Source organism: Pogona vitticeps, chromosome 12, assembly GCF_051106095.1.
Source record: "Pogona vitticeps strain Pit_001003342236 chromosome 12, PviZW2.1, whole genome shotgun sequence".
Lineage (NCBI taxonomy): Eukaryota > Metazoa > Chordata > Lepidosauria > Squamata > Agamidae > Pogona > Pogona vitticeps.
This window is the reverse complement of record NC_135794.1, coordinates 2553205-2577845: the sequence shown is the minus strand read 5'-3', so window position 1 is coordinate 2577845 and position 24641 is coordinate 2553205. Positions and strand designations below refer to the sequence as shown.

The 24641-nt window shown below is 46.4% G+C and overlaps 3 protein-coding genes across 6 annotated transcripts in view; 2 read left to right on the top strand and 1 right to left on the bottom strand.

The window, feature by feature from the left end:
• Window positions 1–18624, bottom strand: part of MCEE (methylmalonyl-CoA epimerase) — a 23898-nt gene extending 5274 nt beyond the window's left edge. Inside the window, exon 1 of one of the 3 annotated variants that reach the window (XM_078380916.1) lies at window positions 18486–18624. In XM_078380916.1, the coding sequence (XP_078237042.1) occupies window positions 18486–18507 (22 nt within the window). In that variant the 5' untranslated portion in view covers window positions 18508–18624. Of the gene's footprint in view, window positions 1–3038; window positions 3130–3511; window positions 3664–18485 lie in introns of those variants that run through there. The other 2 variants (XM_020784735.3, XM_078380914.1) reach the window with 2 other exon arrangements.
• MPHOSPH10 (M-phase phosphoprotein 10) lies at window positions 4532–13353 on the top strand. Its single transcript, XM_020784734.3, has 11 exons — window positions 4532–4694; window positions 5436–6132; window positions 7153–7304; window positions 7717–7897; window positions 8086–8227; window positions 8812–8879; window positions 9818–9955; window positions 10640–10750; window positions 10960–11067; window positions 11851–12078; window positions 13164–13353. The coding sequence occupies exons 1-11, from the start codon at window positions 4597–4599 to the stop codon at window positions 13299–13301; spliced, it is 2061 nt and encodes a 686-aa protein (XP_020640393.3). The 5' UTR covers window positions 4532–4596; the 3' UTR covers window positions 13302–13353.
• FAN1 (FANCD2 and FANCI associated nuclease 1) overlaps window positions 18617–24641 on the top strand; it is a 20289-nt gene continuing 14264 nt past the window's right edge. For both annotated transcript variants that reach the window (XM_078380913.1, XM_072981840.2), the window contains exons 1-2: window positions 18617–19907; window positions 24418–24558. In XM_078380913.1, coding sequence (XP_078237039.1) covers window positions 18629–19907; window positions 24418–24558 — 1420 coding nt within the window. In that variant the 5' untranslated portion in view covers window positions 18617–18628. The remainder of the gene's footprint in view (window positions 19908–24417; window positions 24559–24641) is intronic.

The following is a 24641-nucleotide window of genomic DNA, read 5'->3' as shown; positions in this document are numbered from 1 at the left end:
GATCGTGCCCTTTGGCTTAAATGGATCTTTATTTGAAACATACTACAAGGACATTAAAAAGTGAGACATATCATAACTGTGAGCATTTCAGAGAAGTATACTTTTTAACAATAGCTCTCAAAGACAAGCATCAAGGGAAACAGACCATCTGCCTGGCTGTGTTCAAAACACAAAGCTGAATGTTGCTCTCAGCCAGCAAATCAAATCTCAGATATCTGACATACTATTTTTTTTCCAAAACAACTCAAGCAGAGATATAATTTACTTTATTATATTTTTACCCTGCCTTTCCACAACAGGAACCGGCGCCATGTCACCCTGCGCCCTTTCACAACGAAGAGACTTGAATCTGGATCTCCCTAAAATCTTAGTCCAAATTCAGAGTTTCAATGCTTGGAAGAGGTTCAAAGAAGATAAAACAGAAGACAATCTCTTTAGGATGGGTGGAAGGAACGGGGAGTGTTTAGCCTCGTAGCATTGCTAAATATTGTGGGGTATAATGACTCCGGCGACGTGGAGCCCAGCATCCCTTCCAAAACAGACAGGTGCTCCGTAAATATATCCCTTCTCTGCTTATATAACCCGCATTGTGGAGCTTGACATAATTCTGTCCTGTCTCACCATGTTTTTGAAAGCTTGTGACTGGAGATTAAGGATGCGCACAAATGCATTTAATTTTAAAAGGGTAAACATGCCGCACAAAAGCACAGAGGAAGGAAGGGCCAGTTAGGAATCGTGTAGAAGCCTAGCCCCCTTTTTAGAAATTCACCAGCTGTGTAGATAACAAAGATAGATCATTAATCACCAAACATGCCCCTGGAACAGATAGCGGGCCTGTGAATTCTGCCCAAAGCAGAGACTTTGAACAATCCTCTTTCGCATCTATTTATTACTCCTCTGGCTGAAATGCTCGCTTCTCTGAAACCTCTCCAATGGTTATAACAACTCACTTTCCTCCGAACGATACAAAGGATTAAAATACGCACAAACATGTTACATGCAGGACACGTGGAAGCAGCTTGATCTGCTGCTCAAAAGCATCTGTGTCGGGGTGGGGTGTGTGTGAGAGGTAGCTGTAGCTTGCAATCCTGACTCCCTTTCCTTGGAAGTGGAGCTGAATACAATGGGAGCTTTCCCGCCCCCCCACCCCTGAATAAACCGCTACAGAACCGTGCTCGGAGACTACCTGCAGAAATTCTGCTTATCAAAGGGAAGGACAGAAGACTACATCTAAGGAATCTGGAAAGCCACCCCAGGACATGGAAAAGTTAACAAAGAATGCCTGTTTTCTGAGACTCAGCTGTTAACAGACAAATTCTTATTTGGGAAATGAGATTTCTAGTCCTTATAAAGAAAAACATGGATACCCCCTCGGCGTAGGTTACGATATACTTTCAGATACAAAATAGGTAGGGCACACAGCCTGCAAGCCATGTTTATCATTAAAATAACAAAAAAGCGAGCAACAATAGATAAAACCTCAATGAAAGCACACCGTGCACTAAACCTAGGTATACAATGGTTGAAATAACTAAATATTTCAAAGCATTGTAACAGGTAGCAAAGAAGCAGCCTGCCTCTGTCAGCATATGGCATCCCAAGGATGCAGCAGCAACACCCCCAAAAAAGCCACCGTTCCTCTTACTTAATAATGCCATGTCTCTTACGGAGGCACCGCTCAGGACAGGCATATTCATTCGTTTGGAACTGATCAAAAGTTATTTAATCTTGGTCATAGGTTTTAAAAAAAGGATCAGCTTAAGACTTTGACACGCTACTGAAGAGCGGTGGACAGGGTTAGCCCATTTACAGCTTTACAAAACAAACAAACAAAACAAAAAACCCACAGGCATCAATGCACGTGTTATCTCAGTAAGACAGGTTTCCGATCTCCTGTATGACACATGACATTCTCCTCAACTTGTCCTGAAACGATTTCTCCTGCCATTTTCTGCTTCTTTCCTGACCACTTTTACAAATTAAATTATGCGTTTTGTGAGTGAGGTTCCTGGGATGGTCCGTCCTGAATCTCTTGCTGAACATTTTGGGAAAGGGGGGATTACCCCACATTCTACCATTATGAGAGAGAGAGAAAGAGAGAGAAAGAGAGAAAGAGAGAGAAAGAGAGAAAGAGAGAGAAAGAGAGAAAGAGAGAGAGAGAGAGAGGATTCCTGGGCACTTCTTAGGATTATTTTAAAGGTGTCTGCTTATTTACATCCTCCCTGCCAGAACCAGTTCAGATATGACTGCCAACTGACCTATGAGGCAAATATCCCTCAGACTCTGGCATGGGGCCCCCATGGGCCTACCTGTATTCCAGGCTGCTTGCTCCTTCTGAACTTTGTTAAAAAATATATATATTTTAAAAATGCATAAACTGAGAGTGTGGTGAAGCAAACCATGGGCTGGCTTCTCTGCCCACCATGAATCTGCCTTCTTTGAAATGGGTCCTTGGAGACGCTTTGTGCTGCCACTGTGCGACCAGACATGTCAGACACAAGACACCCCCCCCCCCAGCCTTTTGCTTTGAATTCCATTCCTTGGCTGCCCCCACGTCTCTCTGAGCCTCCCTGGTTTGTCTGCTGTAGAAGGGCGGTTGGGGCAGAAAACTGTCCTCTATGAAGAGAAGGCTTGTGTTTTGGAACGGCCAACTTCCTCTCCACCTTGTACTTCGTTGTCTTGGGACGTTCCTGAGACCCAGTTTGGTGCAGTGGCTTGGACTGGAACGCAGGAAACCTGGGTTCAGATCACCATCTTTCTGCCATGGGATCTCTCTCTCTCCCTCTCTCTCTCTCTCTCTCTCTCTCTGTGTGTAGGTCTGGGTTTTCCTTTTATTCCTCTGCACACAACCTTACACAACGGGTACTCTTGGGATATGCAGGATGACAACTCTCCTTTGCCCCAACCAGCCTTTGTGTACCAAGTCCACCTACAAGCGACATAAAGCCCACAACTGAGTTTAAACAAAACACACACGCCCACACAAAAGAGTGCTACGAAGCACCCACACAACATTAAACACAAAAAATGACACACACCTTTCTTTATAAACTCTCGTGTGCCGTGTTTCACTTTGCTCTCTGTGTGTGCATGATTTATAGTTAGGTTGGCCATCAGGAAAAAAAAGAAGGCACGGTCTCTTCCACCTTTTGCAACAACTCTTCAACCTTTTTGTGTAGGAGGGAATTTGTGCAGCTGTTGCTTCGCATCCACACAAGGTTGGCTGGAAGAAAGTCCTTTTTCCGCACAAGGAAAGCCCTTAACGACCTACTGGCCCTTTGGGGCACCTTAGCTGTATCAACTGCATCTCCTGAGTACTTTTAAATTTAAAGGGATTTTTATTTTTGCCATGTTCTGAAACAGCACCCTTACCTTTCAGGGGAATGGTTCTTTGCCCCTTTCTCTCCAAAATCCAGCCTACTCCCAAGGAGACGCACCCATAACTGCAGCAGTCTACCTGGCAACCCCCCCCCCTTTTTTTTCCTTTCTTTCTAAGTTTAGGGTCACATACCAGACTTCACAGCCCAGCTGGAGGCCGCCATCTTGAAACCTGGCAGCAGGAGGCGAGCAACGCGTCCCACGAAGCTGTAAGGGAGGCAAGAGAAAGCTGGCAACGGCGGCTCAGCAGGCTCAAAAAGCATCAGCCGCGGCGCGGGAGGGGAACTGCCCTCGCTCAGGAGAGTAAACAAAGAATCCGCCACGGGGTCCTAAAGAGAGACGTGTTCCCGGATCTATCACATGTCATGTATTTTCCACAACAAGACAGTAAAACTGCAGTCCTTAGCTATGACCGTTATATTCCCGATATCCGGAAGGCCAAAGCCGCCCCCGCCATCTCTGAACTGACTAGGTGTGCAGCTTTGTGTTCTTGGACTACAACTCCCACTGTACTCTGGGAATGGTAGTCCAAACCTACAAACCTGCCTAGCTCCGGGGTTAACCTTAATGCTTCTTAGCCTGTTATCAGGAAGGGCAACTAAGGAATAAACCCTTCTAGGGCCTTATTCACTGAACGGCTTACTCTCTTGCAGCAGTAGAGACAGAATGTTCTGCATTCAGAACGAAGAGGATGCACTGAAGAAGGAGGCATTGCTTGCCTTCGTTTGCAGAATGAAGAAACGCTTCTTTTAACAGTTTTTTTAAAAAAGGATTATTTCCCCCACACACACACTTCCTTCCAGCCCTGGGGAGATCGCCTTCGTAGGAAGTCTTGGACCTGAACCTCAAACTGTTTCCCAGAAGAAGCCTTAAAAAAGATCAAATGGGTTATACAGGGACAGACTGTCTATGACACATCATAATTTTTCCTGCAACCTATGCTTGAACTTATGGGTGGGTTGGAACAGGTTTACGAGTAACCTGGTGAGAAAGGCCAGACGACTCCATAAACGCGTTTGTCCTTGCTTACGGGTTCCAAGGGAGGGTTGCCGAGAAAAGATGAAGTGTCATAGAAATCCCCTTTTCCCCCCTCCTCCACGAGGCTCTGGGGGCGGAACTCTTCTCCGCCGAGCGCGTGTTTCCGGACGGAACCGTTTCGGAACGGACGCGCCGGGACACCGACTTCCGGCTGGAGGGAAGGCAGGCAGGCAGGCAGGCATGGCTTCTCCCGAAGCCTCGGCGGGTCCGTCCGGGCGCCTGGACGCCTGGTTGGCGGTGCTGAGCTCCGCCACTTCCCGGCCGGAGCGGTTCCTCAGGTAGGCCTTCCGGTGCTCCTGCGTGTAACGTGTGAATGGGGGGGGAGGGCAGATGCGTGTTTTCTTATGGACGGGCAGGGCTGCCTGAGCTCTGCTTGCTCTTTCTTTGAATCGATTTCTCCTCCCCAAGGAGGGCCAGGCAGGAGCAAGCCCTCCCTAAACACCCACCCCCCCCGGGCCATGATCTTCACTTCAGGCTCCTTTCTGGACTCCACTTCTCAGAATCCCCCACCCCACGCGGCCGCTGGTTTTACTTGCTGGGGGATTATGGGAGATGTAGTCCAACCCCCCCCCACACACACACACACCTAATTTCCCAAAGCTGTGGTGGGGCTGAGAGGGGTTCGACTGACCCAGTGTTACTTGGTGAGGTTTATAGCTAGGAGAGGGTTTAAATCCAGGTTTGCACAGATCTGCCCCATCATGCTGCTGATCCATGGTTGGGAGTGGTAGTTTCATTGGCACCCTTCCAATGTGTGCCAATGAGTGGTGACGAACTACCACTCCCAGCCTGCTTCCCCATTGACCAGAATGGCCTGGATTGGGGGGGGGGCTGGGGCTCAACAACATGGCAAGTGTCACCAGCTGAAGCCGTGTCCAGCTGACGCAGGAGTAGGGCTGTGATGATGCATCACCCTCCCTTCTTCACCTGCTTATATCACAGGACAGTTTACAGTATATTTTATGGCGCCTGTGATTGCCTCAAAGTGTTTACTCTTCTACAACTTGTTTTGACTCCAGCATTCAGGATGGACTGGCCTGTGACTTCATTTCGTTAACAAAAACTCTGTACGACTTCCACAAAGCGCACGGGACGGATGTTGTTTCTGGAAGCCCCTTAAAAGAACTGGTGGTAGAGGGCTTTGATGAAGAACAGATTTGGCAACAGCTGGAGCTCCAGAATGATGCGGTTCTGGGCGACTTCCAGAGAGCCATTGCTAGGAACGTGGAAGAGGAGGGACAAGACCTTTGCCTTCTGCCAGAGGAGGAAGAGGAGGAGGAGGAGGAAGAGGAGTCTGTTGCGGGAAACAGCCAGGACCAGCTGGACCTTGAGGACGAGACAGGAGAAGAGGCAGATCTCAGCCCTGATCACCTTGAAGAAGAAAGCAAGCGTAAAGAAAAGACAAGGAGACCCAGGGAAATGACAGCCCATTCATTTAGCGACGATGACTCTGATATGGATTTTGACATTGATAGATTAGAGCAACAGACCCAGAGGTCGAAGAGAGTAATGAAAAAAGCAGGAGAAAAGTCTGTCGTGGATGACCGATTTTTCAAACTGTATGAAATGGAGGCAGTTCTGGATGTGGTGGAGAAACAAGAAAGCAAAGACAAGGGTAGCGATGAGGAAGACGACGACGAAATAGATTATTTTGAAGATGTCCTTTCTGAGGATGAGGATGAGGATGATGAAGAATTTGGGAAACCCAACATGAAGGTAATGGTGTCAGGAAATGTTTCATTGAACTGTTGCGTTTGCAAGGTAAAGTCTGGTATAATGACATTTTAATGTAGCCTTTAAGAAAAACATTTAAGAGGCCGATGAATAGATACAGGTTTATAGCTATTGACAGCTATTGACCAGAATCTTATTGACTGGTGATTGATGTAAGGGAACTCATGTAAGTCTTGGGGGCAAATTGCTGCTCACTAAGCAGGTGCTGGGTTTGTCCTTAGCTATGTAATCGGTGGCATGTTGAGGAATTGCTAACGAGTGACTTACATGATCTCTCTTATCTTACCTCTGAATAGATAAACAGGCTCAGGAAAAAGATCTCATTTTGTACATAGAACTAAATTTAAGGGTATAGTAACAGTATTATCAGAGAAGTGATGGTGTGGATAAACCTAGGTAAAGGAGCGAATCCCACCTTGTGTATGTTTCTGTCCTGCCTTGTCTGCTTTTTTTTCTTGGAAAAGCTCTCCAGATCTCACATTGTGTTCACTCTGGGTTGAATCCCATAGGGCAAGAAGGCATCAGACAATTTCCCCTGATTGTCTCTGGTAGTGGGTGACACAGAGCACCGCTGTGCGCCAGCTGAGTGTTTCATGAACAGAGTTGGCAGCCATTTGTTTTATTGTGGCAATCTGTTTTCACCTGCTGAAATCACAGGACTTCCCCCACTGGGAAGGTGTGCCAGAATCCCTGGGGAATTTGCAGGCAGAGCACCAAGGAGAGAAATGAAGGATGAGATGACTCTGCAGAATGATCTGAAGACTCTAGGTGGCTTTAAATTGGGGCTGCCTGTTTGGGCCACAATCCCTGCATGCGTGTCTTGAAGGACAAGTGGCTTTTATTGCAGTCATAAAAAAACCAATTGTGATTCTTTGAAGATAAGTCTTTATTCTCTTCCGTTTGGGCATAGCTGTGTGAAACAGTTCTTTCGCGCATTAGTTTTGTACCAATGTTCTATGTGGGTTCTTCATACCATTATGTCAGTTTCCTTTTCTCCCCCAGTCAGTGAAAAGTGCTCGGGATCTTAAATACCAAGATTACTTTGATCCTGTGGATGATCTTGAAGAGGTCCCTGGTGACCGCAAGGACCCGGAAGATGACCAGAGTGAAGGAGAAGAAGAGGAGATTGACCATGACGATGGATCTGTTGAGCAGTATGTATTATCTTTGGGGCACAGTCCTGCTCTTTTAATGCAGTCGGTTTTAAAATGCTTAGAGGCGGTCAAAAGGAAATGAGGAGTGCAAGCAGGTCTGGTTGCTTGGATTATCTGAAGTCAGGGTTTCTGCCTGATAATTCTGCATAGGACTACATTTCTTTCAATACAAGTCGTTTTCTTGTGTGGAGAAAGTCTTCATGTGGTCGCTTACAGAGTAGCTTTTTCCCATCCAAAGATCTGTGCTAAAGGGGAGGCTGTGAACCTAATTTCTGCAGGACCTTTTGTCTTGTATCCCAGCAGGCTAGGCCTCTTGCTTGTTTTGAAGATTTCCAGCATGAAATAAATGCCCATAAGGTGGTTTGCAGACAAAGACAAGGCCCCTTTCCCTTTTTGTGCTGTTTAATTGCAGGATGGAGGATGAAATGGATGAAATCAAAGAGTCAGGGAAGGAGGGAAGTAAAGCACCCTCCAAAAGAGTGACATTCACCGAGCCCTTTGACAGCGACCAGGAAGACGATACAGACACCTTGGAGAGGAAGACAGGTCGTCTCCCTGAACCCAAATCAACCTTTGAGAAAAGGCAGGAAAAGGTAACATTTAGATCACATGCCAGTTTGTCACCAAATGTGTTGATGTCTCGATACTTGAAGGTACCCTTTCAAAGGCAAAGGTGAGACTTCAGACTTAAAAAAAAAAGGAAGCCCAGAAACCAGATGAGGCAGAGACACAAATAAATTGCCCGGAGATGTGATTGAGAAAAAGTATTGTTGTCTTGCAGGTGAGTGAAAAAATCAGGAAGCTGGAAGAGGAGTTGCTGATGGAGAAACCTTGGCAGCTGAAAGGGGAAGTGACGGGCCAAAAACGGCCTGAAAACAGCCTTTTGGAGGAAATGCTTCTCTTTGACCATGCAGTCAAAATGGGTAAGGATTTGCCTTTAGGGCTAATTGGTACGGCGAGGCTCAGACCTCCAGGGGAGTTCCTATGGAGGTCTCCGGGGATGCTGATAAACTTGAGGCCAGGAAGAATCAGAGGCAGGCACAACCTGTTGTGGGGGCTGCACGGGCAGTCAGATTTCTTGCTTCAGCATCGTAGTGCCAGCTCTTATGACGGGTAGCAACAGCAGGGCCTTGGGGTCCCCCCCCCGCTTTGTCAAGTGGTAAATTATGAAATCAATCTTCTAATATGAACTTTCTTATATCCGCCTCTCTGTACGAGGTGGACTTCCTAGGACAGAGTTCATTGTGGCTCTGTTCGTGCTCGCGGATGGTTTGCCTTTCATAGCCCGATCTGGGGGACTCCGGATCTTGAGCTAGGTTGATCCCAGCTGTGCTGCTCCTTGGCTGAGCAGGTAACGTCTCCCATCTTTAGGATCCGTATGGTTCCAATTTAGGTTAAAGAGTCTTGGGCGGAATCAGTAATGGAGGCGTGTCCAGTGGCAATACTGTCAGCCCAGAAAGTAGTTATTGTGTTTTTATTCTGAATATGTTATTGTTCATATTTCCAGCTCCTGTGATCACAGAAGAAACAACTTTTGAGCTCGAAGACATTATCAAGAGAAGAATAAAAGATCAGGTTAATAGGACTGGTTCTGGCTTTTTTAATGCTCTGTGTTGAAAGGATTAGGGAAGAGAACTGATATTAAATATATTTAAAATGCAGTGAATATAGCTAAGCACACCCTCTTGCTGCCCCGCCCTCTTCTATATCTTCTGGGTTCTGAGTCTGACTTTTTGGAATCTGATATTCCAAAAGGGATGTGGTGGCGCTGCGGGCTAAACCGTAGAAGCCTGTGCTGCAGGGTCAGAAGACCAGCAGTCGTAAGATCGAATCCACACGACGGAGGGAGCTCCCGTCGCTTGTCCCAGCTCCCGCCAACCTAGCGGTTCGAAAGCATGTAAATGCAAGTAGATAAATAGGGACCACCTCGGTGGGAAGGTAACAGCGTTCCGTGTCTAAGTCGCACTGGCCATGTGACCACGGAAGATTGTCTTCGGACAAAACGCTGGCTCTATGGCTTGGAAACGGGGATGAGCACTGCCCCCTAGAGTCGAACACGACTGGACAAAAATTGTCAGGGGGAACCTTTACCTTTACCTTTATTCCAAAAGATTCCAGAAAGGCCCTTTAAAAGGTTTCCAGTCAGGTAACTGAATTCTTGTGACCAACATTCCCTCTAAGCTGCGGTTACTGTGGCTGCTTATTTGGTTCCAGCCTCATCTGGAACCTTGAGCGCACGGGATGGGGTTCCTGCTCAGTGCTGGTGGGAAATTAGAAGGAACATTGCTTTTGACAGACAAATAGAACAAATTCTTAATTTGTTGGGATTCACAAATTTGACCCATGCGTAGTGTTGCTAGCATTCTTGGTTTCCTGATCGAAATCAGAGCAGGAACATTAAAATCAGTAAGTGGAAAGGAATGTAATTTTGCTACCCTGTTCAGCTGCTGGTTGTTGGGGTTTTTTTTAGAAGGGGAATAATACAGCCTTGTTTTTCTAACCCCTGGTTTTAGGCTTGGGATGATGTGGTCCGTAAAGAGAAGCCAAAAGAAGACCCGTATGAATATAAGAAGCGTTTGACTCTGGACCATGAGAAAAGCAAACAAAGTCTTGCCGAAATTTATGAGCAAGAATATCTGAAGCTTAACCAGGTGAGTTTTGAAGGGCCTCGCATGGGCTGGGCCTTGACGTGGCTAAAGAAGCAACTGCTCCTTGAGTCACTTCTTCTGAAAATAACTGCTTCAAAAAACTGGGATTAAAATAACCCCCTGCAAGTAATTTCCAGTACCTCCTAGTCTGCTGTGATCTTATTTAAGGCAGCTGTTATGGGCGTCATATAGGAAGGGCCTCCTGCAGTCCTGACAGCTTTTCCAATGTGAAAAGAAGTGGGAGGTGAGCGAAGGGCGACGCGTGTCAAGCTTTCCTCCTGTCCTTGCTAGAGTGATCATGTTTGAAGACAGGGCTTGTTCTCTTCCCCGTTACATCGTGTTGATTAAGGATGGTGGTCTCTGCCTCCCTGATATAATAACCACAATGTATACACTCACAACCTGGCAGCTGGGAAGGACTGTGGTCGCTGGGGATTTTTTCTTTCTTAAAACGTCATCCAAGTATGTTACAGTTTGCCTGAAATGCTCACTCCTCTAAGGGAGGAGGTGAGACATGGCCTTTCTTCTCTCTTCACCATTTGTGGCTGACTTGTAGCGTGTACCAGTGACTGTCTTTTTTTTTGTTTTCTGCTTGCCAAGCGAATGTTTGCAAAGCATGGTATTTTGCTGTTCAGTGAGAAGTCCTTGGGATGTCCCTCCGTAATCTCCTTAATTCTGTTAATGCAGAAAAAATCGGAAGAAGAAGAAAAACCCGAGCATGTGGAAATCAAGAAAATGATGGACTCTCTTTTCCTCAAACTGGACGCCCTTTCCAATTTCCACTTCACCCCTAAACCGGTAAGTACAGCAGTGTTTCCACCTTGTTGGCATAACTGGTCCTTGGTACTCCAGGGCGGAGAGGAGCTAAACTTTGCAGCCCCATTGTGTGCTTCTTTGCCCAGTTTGTTCAGGGTGGCTTCTCTGCAGGTCAGTGCCTAGGAGCGCATGCTTGTGGTTTAATGCTTTCTAAGGTGTATAATGTGTCTCTCTCCTTCTCTTTCCCCCAGCCTGTGCCAGAGGTTAAAATTGTCTCAAATCTCCCAGCAATAACCATGGAAGAAGTGGCACCTGTGAGCTTCAGCGACGCGGCACTCCTTGCTCCAGAGGAGATCAAGGTAAGGCACTGGCTGGAGGCTGACAAGTGTTTTCTGTTTTGTGGTCAAATCGCCATGCAGGTGAGGCCCTCCATCCTCAGGGACCTCCTTCAGCTCCTGATCTGTGAAATTGGAGGAAGAAAATGGAATAGATGGCATTCCTGTAGGTGCCAGTGGCCGCTTCTCTCTCCCAGAACACCATAGACTTTTGTGAGCCAATGTCAGGGGCGGCAATTCATGCTTTGGGGGCTGCTTAGGGGATCGAGACCCTGGTGTCTCCCAGCTGACATATCTGAAGCCAGCCTGACCATCTGGAGGATGATCCCCTTTCTTGGGGGCAGATGGTCTCCGGGCAGCAAGGGAGACCTTGGAGCGAGGCTCCTTCAGCCACTGCACATTGGCCGGCAAAGCTTCTGTAGACCAACCACATCTGGGATCCACTGCGATGCCAGTTGTCCGGGCGAGCGTCTTGTGGGTACGAGCCATTCACCGTTCCTCCAAGCTGAATCCATTTCCAGCGGGGCTTCTGTGTCTGACATCTTACAGTGGGCATATCTGGCAACGGGTGTGACCAGTCCAGTTGCCGGAGGAGGAGCCATGCGGCGCAACTTTTCCTGATGGGCCTCTTCCTCCTGCGGATCCTCCTGGCAGACTGGCTGAACCACGGAGCCACCCGTCCTTACCAATCCTAGATAAATGCATGGGTTTGATTTGCCACATTTATTCAGAGCGGAATATATGTGTCTGTGTACCTCAACAGGGATTGTTTTGGGATCCTAAATTCAGTGTAACTTTTGTTTGTAGGAAAAGAACAGAGCCGGAGATGTGAAAACAGATGCTGAAAAGACTTCAACAGACAAGAAAAGGGAGCGGCGGAAGAAGAAGCTCGCGAGGCGCATAAAGACGAAGGAGAAGGAGAAGCGGCTAAAACTGCTGGAGAAGAAATCGGAGCAAAGCCCCAGGTTAAGCAAGGAGGGCTCTGCCGCCCAATTGAAGAAGCTCACCAAGGAGGGCAGAACCTCCTTACTCAAGGTAAGCTTGCCGGAGCAGGGCCGACAAGTCTTGAGAAGCGCCAGTCTCAGATCTTAGCGTTTCTGGGGTGTTTTGGCTTCAAGGACTCTCTAGCGCTGCTTGCATTCTACCTTCTTGCGTGCTCTACTTTATGGGCTTAACAAAGGCCGGGCCTGGGCATTTGATAAGACATGGGGCAGTTCGTTAAAAAAAAAAAAACACCACTCAAAAACAAACAGTGAACAAACAGCATCAGCATATACAGACTTTGGGCATCAGGCACCATCAAAACAGCATCTAAACCAAACTGTTTTAATTATATTTCTGAAGTCTGGAAGCAAATGGGGTCAATGAACCAACTGCCTGGGGGATACCACCTGTAAAGCCCTGCCTTGAGGTCTTGGGTGGGGGCGGACACAGAGCGGAGCCTCCCTGAAACACATCTGCAGGCAGACGGAATCATGCATGGAGAGGGCATCCTGTCACCTGTTTGGCTTGTTTGTTTGTTATATGGAAAAGTGTTGCACACAATAATGTAGTTGTCCTGAATATGCCGTCCTCATAAAAGATTCCTGAGTATTTTCTGTATTATCAACCTACAGGGTTGAACACAGCTACAAATATGGTTTGTTTAAAAATAATGCAATTCCATGCCTTCTGCTAGGTTTTCTTGATGGAATAGGATTTTTTTTTTGTTAAAAAAAGGCAGAGTGGTTAAGGAGAAAGAACTTCAAAGAAGAAATTTTAAAATTCCTCTGAAGTTCCACTGGTGTTAAGCCCCTATTATAAAGGGATATGCTCCTGGCTGCTCTGTTAGCATGCGCTAAGCATAAGAGCGGAGATAATGCCAAAGCCCCCTTCAGCTTTTCTGACTTATTGTACTGCCAGAGAGGAAAAAAAAAAACACCATTGCATAACATAACAGCTGCTGTTTGCCATTTAGTTATCAATTGGAATAAAAATGGTAGAGGGAGATAAAGAAAAATCTTTCGTGTATTCTGCGGAAACAATTAAGTGGCTGGAACGACTGTTCTTCTGGAGGATTTTTTTAAAAAAAATATGTGTACGTTTCCATTTGTTGTTAAATAAATGTTGCTTTCTTCCAGGATGCCGGCAAAGACAAGGCTTTGAAGTCCTCCAGGGCGTTCTTTTCTCAGTTGCAAGATCAAGTGAAAATGCAAATTAAAGAAAAAAAGAAAAGCCCAAAGAAACGAGAGCTTTCTGCCCAGAAGCTGAAGCTGTAATATATTATGCATTCACTGTTTTGTATAAATTAAAACAAGGTGTATTTTTTAACCCTGACTTGTGTTTTTATTCTTCACATTGGACATCAACATTATATTTTTAAATCACAAGGGGACCTAATTAAAGGTAGCAGTTAGACGTGTCGCACAGATTCGCCTGCAGCTTTGTGAAAGTACCCTCGCTTGCTGCACAAGCCTTTTCGGATCACGAGTCCCAGAATCCCCCCCAGCTGAGGGATGATGGGACTTGCAGTGCGAAAAGTCACTTTTCCAAGCTGTTCAAAACAGGTGACTGTAGATTTGGCTTGTGTCTACAACTGTTTAAAAACAATGCTTTCTGGTTTATGTGGGCAGTAACTTGGGTTGGCATGCAACTCCAAATCGTCATGTAATACTGTAATTACAGAGTGGAGCACTGTGGTTGATGTGTTCTCGCACTCTTATACCAAACCCCAGTTTCTTGTTAAGCAAAGTTTTTTGTTGAATGAAGACCTGGCAGTGGATGAGCTGTGCTTCTCCATCAATCCATAATTAGAGTCCAGTTCACGCGTGGAGAAAGCGGAAGAGCAAAGATCATACCACTAGCTTTGCCCTGCTGCCCTGCCTTTCACTCGCCACACTCCCAGCTTTTGTACTTAGATGCTACATCTACTCTTGCGTGACCCACCTTCAAAAACATTTGTTGGGCTGACAAGAGCAGGCTTGTGATAAGGGAGTATATCGTCAGCTCTCCCACCCGGAAGTCTACCAAGGCTGACTCAGTACAAGGTGGCTTTCTAAGCTCCTACGTTCACCCTACAATTACAAATATACAGAGATGTAACTAGAAACTACATATGATACAAGATCAAGGTGTGGGGACAATCGATTCGCCTAAGGCTAGTGTTCTAAAATCACCCCATCCAATCCCACCAGGCACCTGAGAGTAATGGCTTTAGCTGGTCCTGAAAAGATCAAGGCTGGTGCCAGTCGGGTCTCACTGGGGAAGAGCATCCTATGAAAAAAGGTTGAGGAAACAGTTGCTTTGCCTGGAGAAAACAGTGGTGGTGGTGGTGGTGACTGAGAGCACCCTTTAGAAAATAACTCAAGGGTCTGCTCTGTTAGGCTGAAAGTTTATTCTCTCCTCCTCCAGGAGGGCAAGACTAGACCGAATGGGCTTAAGTCCCAGGAAGTTCTGAGAGCCTGGACAGAAATGAGCCTTTGTTTCAGTATGAATGACTTCAGCACTTCTACCAAACTATTACATCTCTGAAGTCCAAACACCTTTAGTGTTCTGTTTCTGCCAGTGGTGCCACCCGCTCCCTGTGGGGAGCTCATAAGCAGCAGCACCTTCTGGACTGAGTTCACCAGCAATCGCTACTGTGAGGCAGGGTGCTGAGATGATGGCTATGGAACTGATAAAGAAGGAGAGATGTATTGTTTATGAAACCAGGAAATCCATTCATGAATAAAGGAGGAAGGATGGTAGTTAAACTTGTTTACAGAAGCCCCTAGTGGCACTGGTTCCTACGGCCCTTTATCAAAGTACAAAAACATGTTAGCACAGAGAGAGGAGGAGGAAGGAAATCTGAGAGTATCAGTCTGCATGCAGATCCAAAGCAGGCAAGAGGGGGAACCATGTGGGCTATCTATTGGGCTCATGGCCCACCTCCAGCACAGTTCATTTGCTGTATATACTTGCATTTTGTTCCAGCGCTAGATAGCCATCAAGCCTACTAGTCATTGCCACCCTTATTTGTCCATTCCCCTCCTAAAGGAATCCACCTTGGCTATTGTACCATCTCAAGGTACTGAATTCCAAATGAACTTTAATTGCAATGCTACCAAAATGTGCCATTTTAACTAGTGCAGACAGCGTTTCCATGTTAACATGGTTGAAGCCAGAAAGGAGCAAAATGGTTCAGGGATAAAGAAGGCTAAGTCGCTGCGCCTGTTTCTGGTTGCAAAGTGACCCTTCATGTCCATTGTCTGCTATAATGACCCCTTTCAAAGTATCTAAGAAGGACCAGTATTCCCAGTGTGTGTGTTGTGGGGGAGGGGTAGTGCATCAGAGGGAGCATTGCCTATTAAACAGTGCCATTAAATACCTGAAATATAAACACCCATCACTTGATTTAATGGGGCACTAAATATATCTGTACAGTATTTCATTCTTCTGTGACCTCATAAATTATGTGCTGTTTGCAAATGCACTTTGGGGGAAATTTGTCACAGTTAATTAAAATCACAGAGAGACTAGAATTGCATTCGTTTACAGTTTTCAGGTGGAAGCAACGGACTACACAATTATGGCTAATAGAGAAAGGCCCTGAGGCCACCATATGAAAAAAATAATAATAAATCAAAAGACTCTCTACAATAATAGGCTGCAGTTGTGACAAGTAATGGAAAGAGCAAGCGCATTTGATTGATTTCACGTTAACAGTAGGCCTGGCTGTAAAAAGGTTTGGTCTCTCCCGCTCCCGACCTGGAAACGCTGTGAAGTGCCATGCATTAATAATCAGAAAGCAAAGGAAAGCAAATGCTGTTAAGACCATCAGCAAATCTACGTGGGATTGCACGGAGGGCCCATGCCTTGCAGAAGCCCCTGGCTTCCCATGGACGCCGACCAGACACACACCCGAGGTACCCTGCACAGGTAGAGGCGGAGGCTGTGCAGGGGGCAACACTTCACACACACACACACCCCGACCCACCAGCATAACCTCCAGTGTTAGTCATTCAAAGGAACAATGCCCCCTGAACATGGAGACTCTTTCTAGCTTTCATAGTTCACTGTCACTGAGGCCACCAGAACGTCTGCTGGATATTCTTCCAAATGCACATTATTAATTTTCGAGTTATGCAGCTGTGAAGATGAAGGCGTGTACGATATTCTGATCTGTTCTGTTACTTTTCCAGCTGGCCTTCCCTCCAGGGAGCTCAAGGTGGGTCCCCCTGTGGTCCTCTTTCCCACCCTCCTTATTTATGCTCGGAACAGCCTTGCTAGGTAGGCTCTGGCCCAACGCCCCCCCCCCAATGCATCTCAGGGCTAAACTGGGGGAATCTGAACCCAGCTCTCCATCTCGGCAGCCTCTCCATTGACAGCTCTGCAAACCGTGAACGAAAAAGGGCACGGCGTCGCTGAAAAAATGCAGCGATAGAAAGAATGCAAGAACTGCCGTTGTCGTTTGAAACCACAACAAACCATAATTCCAACTGCAAATATAAGCAAGGATCATTGGGGTGGGTGGGTGTGAAAAAGGGGAGTCGGGTTCCCCCTCTTCTCTTTTAATGCCAAGCCTCTTTGGGGTCGTCCCTTGAAGCTGAGCCATGGGGAAATCCAGGGAAGGTTAAAAACCAGGAGGAGCTTGGATAAAGCTGCTTTTCGGGATTGCAGCCCAGAGAACCAAACAAAGGAGATGAGCCGAGGTGAGCAAAAAGGCTGCAAACCAGGGAGCAGGAGGACTTTCTTGAAATGTGTATTTATTGTTTCTTTTAACTTTATTAATTACATGCATGCCCTGATTTGGGCCCAGGCTGTCCCTTTCCCACCCTGCAAACTCCTCCATATTTCCACCTTCACAACCCTCTTGAAAGGTAGGCCAGAGAGAGAGAGACAGAGAGAGAGAGAAGCAGCGGTTTCTCGCCTTCTTCCCTCCCATTGAGAAAAAAAGAAGCAGCCACTGCCCGGAGAGGAATCGATCGCTCCGGCATCGACGGCGCATGTCTGAGTCGAGGAACGATTGCCACGGTCTGGCGCCCGGGCCCGTGGGAAAGGCGAGAGAGCGAGAGCGCGCACGCGCCTCTGGTTCCCCGCCGGGCGGGCTCGCGCGAGGGGCCTCCCTGTGCGCCTGCGCATTCCCCCCTGCCCGGGTCGCACAGTTGCAAGGGAGGGTTTGCAACTAAAGGCGGGTCGGAGGGTTTGCATTTTGTGTTGGCAAGGCAAGGGCTGGGCACCCCGAAGCTGCTCTCCAGTTCTGTCCTTTTTTTCTCTCCCTTCCAACTTTTTACAAAAGGCATGAGATGATGATGATGATGATGTAATTTCTTCCCATTCCATTTCTTTTTTTTTTCTAAAAAAGAGTTTGTCTTTCTGAGCAGCTGTTGGAGTATCTGCTCCTTTACCGTACAGGATTAGTTTATAACATCTTTTATTGAGCCAGGGGGTGTCTCCTTTTGGGCGCTTTATTTTTATTATTATTATTATTATTATTTGCAAGCTTAGGTTTCTAGGGCAGCCCTTTCCAGCGTTTAAAACTAATGAGGTTTATATAGCTGGAACAGTTCGTGCTGGCCTGGGCCCGAAGAAGGCAAAAAGGTTTGCATATTTATTTATGTATATACAGTATTTGGCCGCAGATTTCGCCTGCTATTTCTGCTGGTGTTCTGGAAGGGTCACCAGTCCGCAGATGTGGGACAGGTTATGATTCGGTTTGGAGTCGCCTGACAGTAGAGGTGGAAGAGATACAGCAGGAGAGTCAGCTTGGCCTGTGTCGAGAGAAGAGATCAGGGAACGAAATGTTTCCACTGAGGTGTGCCTGCAAAACCTGTTTTCTGCATGTATTAAGAGGGGGAGAGAGGTCAACGTACAGGGCGGCACTTTCACATAAAGGGGGAAAGATGGCTTTATGACCCCGTGCGCATTGTAATTAACATTTCACCGTGTTGGAAACAAGGAAGAGCACGGAAAGACAGAAGAAAAGGTTGCAGCACACTGTAATCCATTTGGTTTTGTAATGGGAGGGGGGTAAGTCAAAAGAGAACGTCTCCAAGTTCACTGGCCTAAAGAAAAAGGTTTTATCTACAGTATTTGTTCATCCCCTTATTCCATTTACTAAGGTGTACCTCCGCCGTAGTAAATCCAGCTTGGAAGAACATCTAGAAACACTGCCTTTTCCATCTCTGCTGAGTCCTTGCATGGAGTCGTCTCCCACCTTCCAGATATTTTGGGATGCAAACCCCAGGGTGCCCGAACTTTGGTCATGCTGGGCTGGGGCACGTGGGCCCTGACCTTAAACAGCAGGTTGGAGAAGGCCCCTTAAAGGTATCCTAGTTAGAATCCCCATATGGCTCATTGATACTCAGATTATTAAATAAGGATTTTATCCTCAACTAGGTTATGGGTCCATTTCTAGGATAGTTTTTGCTTTCTTGCAAGTGAGTCAGAAGTGAAAATAATAACAAAAGCAGCAAGACACTGACCTTGCTTTTCTGGTGTATTCATTTGTACAGGCGCGGCCGAGGGGGACTGCCGGATCCGAGGAAGGAAGGAGTTGTTCTCTTTGTGTGAAACACTGTCCCGTTCATGAGTGGCCCCTCCAGCTACCGCGTTTTAGGCTCCTGCAATGGCGGAAGAGGAGCCCCCGGAAAACAAAAGGCCTCGGAAGAGCACCTCCCTCAGCAGGGCCCAGAGGAGAGCGGCAAGCAGGAGGGATGGTCCAGATGCAAAAGGGGACCTGCCTTTAGCTCCCTCCCCTTCCTCTATCCTTTCTTTTTTTAATAACGTTCCCCCGGCTAGAATTGCCTGCCCGTTGTGTGGAGAGATGGTGCCAAGGTATGGCATCAACAGGCACATTGACGAAGTTTGTGAAAAAGGCCGGGACAACGACATGATTCTGGTCGCCTCGTCCTCCGATTTGGTGGCCGAGGAGGACGGACCCGGTGTTTCCAGCCCGTATTTCACCAAGAACGCCTCGGGTCCAGAGAAGAGCCCAAGCCGAGCCTCGGGGGGAGAGCGTGAAACGGAAGCGAGGGCAAGCGAACGGACAAGCCCTTATTTCAAGAAGGGCAGCCGTCTGGTTTTGAGCGACGGAGAGCCCGGGATCCGTGCGGTTAAAAGCATTTCCCTCGGAAGCTTGTCAGCCAGGCTGTCCCGGCGGAGGCACCGGACCCAGGGCGAGGGGGTTTTGGCCCAAAGTGGCGAGGGCCATTCGGCTCAAGACGTTTGGGACAACCCTAAGGAAGCGAATTCAGGAGAGGCCACTTCCGAGGGTGGCTCCCAAAAAGAGAACCGCTTGCCTTTGGCTGAACTTCAGAGGCAGCACGGCAGGACAGAAGGTGGAACCTCGTGTGGTGAAGGAATTCTCTCCAGTGACCTCAGTCAGTCCATTCCAGAGTCCTCCTCCTCGGAGGATCCTACCTCTGGTGCCCTCGGGCTGTTCGTAAAGGGCAGCGGGCAGCAGGGCAATCCAGTTTCAGATTTAGAAAAACCTGACGTATGTCCAGCAGCAGATAATAAAGCAGGGGTCTCTGCTTTGGAAACCAGAACTCTCTTGGAGGCGGCTCCGTTGAGCGAGACCAGAGAGAAGTCCCATCATCATCAAAAACCAAGTTTTTCTTTGGTGGGAGATGTCGAAGAAGCACCTCCTTTGGAAGAGCCTAAAGATTTAAGCAATGAAAGGACAGACGACGCGTGTTTGGAAAAAGTGAGCCTTGAGCATCCGAGAGGAAGCGTTTTAGAAAAAGTGCCGAATGGACCTGGTCCTGAATCGGACTCACGAGGCCATCCCTATTATCTCCAGAATTTTCTGATGGTCTTGCACGCTGTGCTAGAGAATGAAGATGACCGGAGGCTGTTCGATGAACAAGACTTGGGTATCGTCGATCAGTTCTACCAGCTATCTGGTAAGCCTACTCGTGAATATTTATTTTAGCACTTTTTAAGACCACACTGCTGTGCCTGGCACGTTATATGTAAAGTCAGAGGGGCAAAAATAGATGCCACCTTGCAAAGAAGTCATTGCATATAAATGATAAGAAGGAAACTGACAAGGACGGGGGGGAGGAGAGAAGAATGTGAGAATTGAGGTTTGTGGGCAGAGGGCGTGACACAAGGCAGAAGGAAAATGTGGGTTTTACGAGTGGTCACTATTAAGGAATGGGGAAAGAAAATGCCCAGCCCTCAGGAGGTATAATGCGCCTTTAATAAATAAATAAATAAATAAATAAATAAATAAATAAATAAATAAATAAATAAATAAATAAATAAATAAATAAATTTTATTATAAATAAATTTTATTTATAATAATAAATTTTAAAAAGAACCAAAACTTAATTCCTGTCAACAGTGACTTTGGCCATGGATTTTGCAGAGCAGATGAATATATGTTAAATAAGCCAGTTGGAGATGATATAAAATAAAGGAAAAGAAGTGGAAAGAGGATTTGGGATTTAGCAAAGTCTTGTAAGCCTTGAAAGCTGCTGGCTGTACGGTTTTGGAGGGTTTTTTTTTCCTTAAACAGTTTGGACAGACGGCCGTTTTGATGGGTAACAGTATTAGAACAACTGATTAAAGAGTTTTTAGGTGACTAATCATCTTCCTTCCTAGTTGACCTAATTCAGAAGTAGAACGGGTGGCCCAGGTGGTAGCCCCAGAGAAGGTAAAACCTGTCTTAGAACAGTGGTTCTTAACCTTGGGTTACTCAGGTGTTTTTGGACTGCAACTCCCAGAAGCCTTCACCACCAGCTGTGCTGGCTGGGGTTTCTGGGAGTTGCAGTTCAAAAACACCTGAGTAACCCAAGGTTAAGAACCACTGCCTTAGAAGAGCACCTTTGCAAAGGTGGGCCGTGGCCCCTGGGCGGGACTGGCCCCAGTTTGCCCAACATGCCTTTCCTTCTCAAGCATCTGCAAACCCGTGGCTTGTTTAGGAGTGCTTGGAAAGTCTGCAGTTTGAATCCTGCCTTAGCCACCAACTCACCTAAGAGGTCTGTGGGGCATGTTTTACTGGGTGACAGCTCAGTGATAGCTTGGAAATGCTGGCTCACCCCCCCCCCAAAAAAAAGCCAAGAAGGCCTGTGTATATACCTATTAGCTACCAGGTGGAGACTAGGCAGGTTTGTGCCACGCTGTTAACAGAAGAGCTCCGATCTGCAGCCTTGGGTTATTTCAATAAATCTGGGAAGTGCCACCTTCTTTGAAGAACTGAGCCCGGTAGTAATAATTATCCGGCTTGCAGTAATTAACTTGCTAATTCAGTTAGAACTATTGGGCTGGATGCTACCTAATACTTCAGGTGGGGAAGATTTTCCCTTAATGGCCTTCTCCTGTCTTTATGGAGGTCTCCCAGCAGCAAATCTTTCTGTGCTAATTTAAAAACACCGGCAGCAAATGCACCTCATTGCCTGTAACAATTTCTAATATTAATCTGAGAGACCAAAAAAGCCCAAAATTCCACCTTCTGGAACACCAGAGATTTGGGTCCATTTCTCTGGGGTCGAGCTATAAAGAAGACTCTTGAATGGTGTGAACTGCCTTCCTCAGCACCTGATGCACCACAGCAGGAATGAGGAACAATGTGTGTCTTGCACACCACCGGTCATTCCTATCAGAGAATCCGATTCTCTCTCTGATATAAGCAAAAACCTTAACTGTTGCTGAGAAGGACATCTCTAGGTTTACAGACATTGGCCAGAATCCTGCTGAGATTTTCCAGTTGCATGATCTCTGGTTCCCTCTAGTGGCTAGTTCTGGTAATACATGTGAAAATAGTGTTTTTTTAAAATATATTTTTAATATTTCCAGACTTTCAATGAGCGAAAATGGTGGATACTGATCCCGTGGGTCCAGCTGTACTCTGGAATAAGAGAAATCACATAAGTCAACTGAACTAATTGCAGGGAGTGAACAAGGTGCCTTCCAAATGCTTTGGTCACGTGACCAGTTGGAAGAGCAGGAAAACAAACCACTACTGTTAAAGAACTGGGCTACAACTTAGTTTGAAATAAGTTACAGCTCTGCATCGTTCAGAGAATAGGCCATATGTTGAGTGCCAAGGCACTGGAGACTCTCCAATTTTTTTTACTACGGCTGTTAGGTTGCAGTTGGGTTGATTCTGGAGGGGTCTGAGAGTTGTAATTCTTTTTAAAAAAGATACTTCCAAGCTGTAGTTATGCCTTAGTTGGAGTCTATGGCAGCAGGGCATAATAACAGTCCCCGTTTCTCTTGGGGGAATAAATTAGGAAGGGCTATTTATTTACTTCTTTATTTGATGCAGAGATTTAGTGAAGTTTGAATCAAGGGCAGCGTTGGACAAAATGCCACAACATGTGGTTGGGCTGCAATTCCCAGGGTTTTGTACCGCTGGCTGGAGGTGTTGGGGGCTCATCCAGCCATACCTTGAAAAATCACATTTTTGCCCAGACCTGGCCTAAATGCTAAGGAGAGCGTGGATGGATGCTTTGACAGATATTTGGTTGCTCTGTTTGTGAGAGTGTTTGCACGCACGCATATAAAACGGGATTGCTATTAGCTGAGCGCTGTGTGTCATGTGCAGGTTCCCCGATTAGTTGGCATCTGCTCAGAGGCAGGCATGATTTCCACAGCTCTCAGCCTTTCGGATCAAGCTGTTGATTAGCCCACGGCAAAGAGATTGTGCCAGTAGGGCCATGATTGCTCCACTTGAAAAAAAAAATCATTTCCATTTTCCTGAGCCTCGGCTGATTCGGATGCCGGGCGTGTAGGCAATCCGCAGAGATTGCTTTGGGCTGTAGGAGAGTGGAGCTCGTTCTGCGTTCAATCGGCCTCCCGTTCTTTTTTCTTACCTCCTGTTCAGCCCTTGTTTTTACTGAAAGGAGGAGGGAGTGTTAGCCACACGGATATGTCCAGGAAAGCTGCTTCCGTGCAACATTTTTTTTTAAAAAAAAGCCATCTGTGTTAGCCTGCTCTCACTTAAAAAATGATAAAATGATAAGATGCCCATTTGGGAGGGGGAGCAGATAGCAGAGTGTGTTTTTAACATGGTTAAATATATATTTTTCTAAACTGCATCCATTTTGGTGACTTTTTCCCACACGCTATCAAGAGGTTGGGAAACTTTTGTGTTTGACGCCTATGATGCTGCGGATTCTAATCCATGAAAGGGGCTTTTCTAAGTCCTGATTCCTGTCTTTTACAAAACCTGCTGGGCTGCCCTGTTGAGCCCCTCTTGTTACCCTGCTTTTGCAGTTTATGTTTTGATTGCTTGTGTTTCGTCTCAAGTATTTTAAACATAAGCTGCTTTTTTTTTTTAAAGGAAATTGACCCAAAATGTTTTAAATAGCTACATCTCAGCACTGGTTTATAATTAGCTACTCAATTAATACTTAGTTACGCATGGACTTATTATTGCTGAAAATGTACAGAACAGTTAATTGTGATGATCAAAGTAAAAAACGATGTTGTACAGTATACTGGTTAGGATTTGGGGGTGAGAAAGATCTAGGTTCAAAATCTGAGAAACTCACTCAGTGACCTTGGGCTGGTCACTTTTTCTTGGCTGACATATCTCACAAGATGGGTTAGGGGGGAAAAAGGAGTGCAATATACTAGTATTCTAATTTAATTGGTAAAGGGGAGGGACATACCTATAATAAACAAGAAACAAATTCATGATAGAACATAACAACTTAATGGGAATTGTTATGCTGGCATTACATTTCTTGGGAGGCGGACAAAAAGGTCACAACCGAATTTAAAACCTCCCTGACAGGAAGGCGAAAACATCAAAAGAAAGATGATGGTTGCACCCGGAGCAAGGCAGAGGATGTGCTAAGAGTACCATATTTTTCTGTGTATAATACGTCCCCACATATAAGACCCCCCCCCCACTGTTCTAACCCACTTTGTTGCGAAGAAAGTGGAGGGGGAAAGCAGGAATCACTTTGATGATTGAGTTGTAGTCTAAGAAAATCTGGGGACCCAAGGTCAGGAAACACTGCTCTAGGCCAAAGAGCTATGGCACAAAAATAGCAGCCAGCCTCAGTTAATATTGTGAATTTGTAGCATTGTGGTTAAGAGCCTGCAAAGCAGTATGAAACAGCTTTATGTGGAGTTAACCACCTCTATTGAGTTCCATTGGACTTATTTTCTGCAAAGTCAGTGTGCACACACTCCTGCATGCATTTACCCAAGAGAAGAAATGCAACTATCTAAAATGTGGCAGTTAGTATTTCATCTACTGTAATTTTCCTGTTATTATACCTTCTTAACATGAGAATTACTGTTTCTGACCCAGCACAAGTGTTGCCTTTCAACTGAATTCAGCTAAATGCGTTAGCAGAACAATTCTTTCCTGACGCCGTTTTTTCAGAAAGCGTTTTTAAAAGCTGTTTTTCTCTTCCCCCCCCCCCCCCCCCCCCGTTACTGTTCAACTGCAGCCGGAGGACAGAAGCTGTACGTCCGGCTCTTTCAACGCAAGCTGAACTGGATAAAAACGAATAAAATAGAATATCCTGAGATCAGCCAGGATCTCTGCCCTGTCCTTGCAGAGCTTGTTCAAGCAAGATTCCTGGAGTCAGGTGGGTCTATTAAAGCAGGGCGGGGGGGGGAGGGGCGCTGTCAGTCCAGGGAAACCGTTAGTGGGTTGCAACCCCCCCCCCAA